Genomic DNA, 4519 nt, shown 5'->3' with positions numbered 1-4519 from the left:
CAATTGTATCCAAAAGGCCTTAATAACCTTACACGTCCACCACATATGAAAAAAAGTTGCATCTGGATGTCCACACCTCCAACACTTGGATTCATAATTCACATAGATACGAGACATAGTTGAAGGGTCCAAGTGCCATCTATAAAACATTTTATAAAAATTCTCCCGTAAATTTTGAGCTTGTGTAAACTTCACATTTTTCACCCAGATTAACTCCCAAGTATCCATAGGTATTGTTTCTCCTATATTTTGAGCCCATTTAACCATACAATCTTTGACTAATTCAGTTTCCGAGTCCAATTCTAACAAAACATTATATATCCTTTTGATATGTTCTTTAGCTCCATCTCTTACTTGCTTCAAAAAATTCCCGTCTTCCATACCAAAAATAGTCTTTTTATCAATTCGCCATCTATCTTGAATTTGTCGATACAAAAACCAAGAAAAGTTTGGATTATTTTGCTTCAAAACTTCTATTGATTTTAAACACCAGTTACCACCACCACTCTGGTATAACAAGTCTTTGTATGTAAGTCCCTCCATCACCACTCCTCTGGTTATGGTTTGAAAAATATGTGAAGGTATCACCCAGAGTGGTAGCAACCGGCATGTCTAGGCCAGGGGTAGGCAACCTTGGCTCTTTTATGACTCGTGGACTTCAACTCCCAGAATTCCTGAGTCAGCCACGCTGAGGGGAAAGGGAGAGGTTTCCATGCTGAGCCATGCTGGCTCAGGAATTCTGGGAGTTGAAGTCCACCAGTCATAAAAGAGCCAAGGTGGCCTACCCCTAATCTAGGGGTATTGTGCTTTATCCAGCCCTATAGATTCACCTCTCATCTTAGGGCAGGGGTAAACAACCTTGGCTCTTTTATGACTGGTGGACTTCAACTCCCAGAATTCCTGAGCCAGCAAGGGGAAATAGGGCTCGCTTCTTGACTTGTGGACTTCAACTCCCAGAATTCCTGAGCCAACATGGCTCAGCATGGAAACCTCTCCATTTCCCCTCAGCATGGCTGGCTCAGGAATTCTGGGAGTTGAAGTCCACCAGTCATAAAAGAGCCAAGGTTGACTACCCCTGTCTTAGGGGGTTCATGTCTCCCCAGTTTATAAGCCCTAAGGGGTTCTATAGGCTTCCAATGATTGTGTATTATGAACCAAGCCCTTAAAATGGGTGAAAACATCCTTTGCAGGCAAGTCCCATGTCAGCTCAGCCAACTCTGGTTTAGAATAGGATAAACTAACAGAGTTGGAAGGGACCTTGGAGGTATTCTAGTCCAACCCCCTGCTCAGGCAGGAAGCCCTATACCAGGGGTCTTCAAACTTGGCCCTTTTAGGACTGGTGGACTTCAACTCCCAGAATTCCTCAGCCAACGTGCCTGCCTCAGGAATTCTGGGAGTCGAAGTCCACAATTCATGAAAGGGCCAAATTTGAAGACCCCGTGTCCTATACCTTTTCAGACAAATGGCTGTCCAAGCTCTTCTTAAAAACTTCCAGTGTTGGAGCATTCACAATTTCTAGTGGCAAGTCGTTCCATTGCTTAATTGTTCTGTCAGGAAATTTCTCCTCAGTTCTGGGTTGCTTCTCTCCTTGATTAGTTTCCATCCGTTGGTTCTTGTCCTGCTTTCAGGTGCTTTGGAGAATAGGGGGACCCCCCCTTCTTTGTGGGAGCCCCTCAAATATTGGACGACTGCTATCATATCACCCCTGGCCCTTCCCTTCATTAAACTAGACAGCCCCAATTCCAGCAATCGTTCTTTGCTTAATAAGAGAGTTAAAAGTCAGTTGTCTTAACCAAGACTCAATCTAGCAGAAGGAGGGAATTATTTTAACTGCCCCACCAGTTAAAATTCAAGTCCCCTTTTACAGAAATCCAGAAGAGTTGGAAGGGACCCTGGAGGTCCTCTAGCCTGACCCCCTCCCTGCTCAGGCAGGAAATTCTATCCCCATTCAGGACCAATCGCTCTTCGGTCTCTTCTTGATGGATCTTTTGATGTTTTCAGGGTCATGTGGACCGACTGGGAAGCCTCTCGCCACATTTGCAAGTCCCTCCTGGAGGCCAAAGTGTACTCCCGATTGGTCGACTTCGACAGCCACTTGGATGACATCAGACAAGACTGGACCAATCAGCAGCTGAACACGGAAATCGCCCAGTTGGTATCGGTAGCCAATGGCAGTGCTTGAAGGAGGAGCCGGGCTAATTTGTAAGGATCTTTAAACCCGGTTCCCTCCAGCTTCGTTAGGAGCATCCAAGATGTCGGATTAGCCCAGATAGAAGCCAGGATCACGTGATTGAGGCGAGGCCCCGCCCCATTTTAACGGGGCTGCCATCTTGACTCTCTTATCTCCTCCCGCCCCAACAAGGAGATACCTCTGTTGAAGAAGAAAAAGGATGAATTTGCTTCGAAATTTGTGTTGCTGTTGTTTTTGTTTTAATTTATTCCATCTTTGCAAAAGCAATTTTTCCCAACCAAATTCTTGTTTTTTAAAAAAGGAGGGATTTAACCCCCTCCCCGTTTTATCCAGGTAGTCCTCAAACCTACGACCACACTTGAGCCCAAAATTTCTGTCGCTAAGCGAGACGTTGGCTAAAGTTGAGTTTTGCCCCATTTTAAGACCTTTCTTGAATCACTGTTATTTGATAAGTTAGTAATCCGGTTAAGTGAGGTCGCAAAAGAGGATCCCATGACCCCGGGACGCGGCGACCGTCGTAAATATGAACCCTCTGGATTTCGAGCGCGTGAACGCAGGGAGGCTGCAACAGTCGTTAAGTCTGGAAAAAAGTCGTAAGTCCCTTTTTTTCAGCGTGGTTGTTAACTGAGCAGTCGCTAAACGAAATGTTGTAAATCGAGGACTACCTGGAATTTCAGAGATTTTATTTCATCAGCGCGGTTTAAGATTTTATATGTATAAAACCCGTCGGATTCCAGAGAGAGAAGCCCAACCGCAATTCTTCGCCTAGGACCCGAATTAAATGTTTCCTCTCGCCAGGTTTTAAAGATCTGTTTATTGAAAGAGGATCAAGTTGATCAGGGAAGGAAAAAAGGGTCCGGGAGGTGACCTGATTGCTGGCTGAACCCTTTAGTAGATCATCCCTTTGTTTTCATCCCGGGGCTTCTTAATCTTGTCAAAATTCTTCAGGATGCTGTCATAGGTCACAGCCTAGAAAGAGAGAGGAGAGATCACAGGGGTCCTCGCCAGAAGGATAATATAGAATTAGAATAGAGAATAGAACAGAACAGAGAATAAAACAGAATAGAATAGAATATTAATAGAATAGAATAGAATAGAACAGAACAGAATAATATTAGAATAGAATAGAATATTAGAATAGAATAGAATAGAATAATATTAGAATAGAATTACAATTACAATAGAAGAACAATAGAAAATATGGAATGGAATAGAATAAAATTAGAGAACAACGGAAAGAATGGAAAGGAACAGAAAATATGGAATGGAATAGAATAGAATAAAATTAGAATAGAGAACAGAACAGAAAATACGGAACGGAATGGAACGTGGCAATTTTAAAAGGCGTGATGGACTTCAAATCTCGAGACTATTTTTCTCCTGTATCCACCATAACAGAATAACGGAGTTGGGAGGGACCTTGGAGGTCTAAACAAACCGTTGTAAGTCGGGGACTAGAGTCATTAATTAATCTATTATATAAATAAAAATGTAACTGTTCGTTTGTTCAAAATCTTAAATCTCTGAAAGTTCTTCACCGATTGCTTTGAAATTTTGACACAACGTTGCATTCGAATACGCGCGCTTTTATATACCTACTATTATATAGATGTCACACCTGTGACAGGTAAAAACATGTTTTTGAAAAACAGCGCCATCTGTTGGACATAAAAGCAACACACACTACCATTTAACCAGACTGAGCCACAGCAACGCGTGGCCGGGTTCAGCTAGTAAGAAATAAATTAATTCATAAAAAAAAATAAATAAATAAAAAAAAAAAAAGCAAAGGGCTGTTTTGATGGACCACTGGGTCTTTTTCGGCCGTTCGGTTTTCTCTCTTTCTAAATTTCCCTGAAGTTTCTCAACCGATGGATCAAGGGGAGGATTAAGAGAGGAACACTTATCTCTCCGCGACATCCTTGGATGGGAAGGGCTCCCGGTTGGCCAATTTTGTGTGGAGAGATTTGTGTGACAGGCGGAAGTTTTTTTTTTGTTTTTTTAAATTTGTAGAAACCCCTGTACATAATTCTGCAGCTTTCGGGGTGGGGTGTTGTGTTTGAGGTCATCGTTCAGGTTTTTTTGGGGGGGGGGGGGAAATAAAAATGTTGGGTGAAACAGCCTCAGCTTTGACCTCCCCACAAGGACTCACGTAAATGTTTCTCAATTCGTTGACCATGAATCGGATTTCGGCATACTCCGCTTCGTCGATCTCGTGGACCAGCTGGCGGTAGTCGCCCTGTAAGTGACGGAGAGAAGGAACAAACAAACGTTTGAGCAATGACACCGTTTCGAGTTCGATCCCGACACGCAAAGATTTAACGGAAA

General features: G+C 43.0%; 2 protein-coding genes across 2 annotated transcripts in view; one reads left to right on the top strand and one right to left on the bottom strand.

The window, feature by feature from the left end:
• Positions 1-2532, top strand: part of LOC107301074 (ER membrane protein complex subunit 9-like) — a gene marked incomplete at its 5' end in the record, with an annotated part of 5357 nt that extends 2825 nt beyond the window's left edge. Inside the window, one exon of the mRNA XM_015830342.1 lies at positions 2002-2532. Coding sequence (XP_015685828.1) covers positions 2002-2182 — 181 coding nt within the window. The remainder of the gene's footprint in view (positions 1-2001) is intronic.
• A 453-nt stretch (positions 2533-2985) lies between these two features.
• Positions 2986-4430, bottom strand: LOC107301075 (proteasome activator complex subunit 1; the record flags this gene model as incomplete). Its single annotated transcript, XM_015830343.1, is given in 2 exon segments — positions 2986-3160; positions 4344-4430. Coding segments are annotated over 2 exon segments (168 nt in total), but the record flags the coding sequence as incomplete, so codon positions are not given.
• Positions 4431-4519: the final 89 nt, after the last annotated feature.

The sequence above is a fragment of the Protobothrops mucrosquamatus genome, unplaced genomic scaffold, assembly GCF_001527695.2.
Source record: "Protobothrops mucrosquamatus isolate PMUCROS unplaced genomic scaffold, P.Mucros_1.0 scaffold9877, whole genome shotgun sequence".
Lineage (NCBI taxonomy): Eukaryota > Metazoa > Chordata > Lepidosauria > Squamata > Viperidae > Protobothrops > Protobothrops mucrosquamatus.
This window is presented reverse-complemented; position numbering and strand designations above follow the sequence as displayed.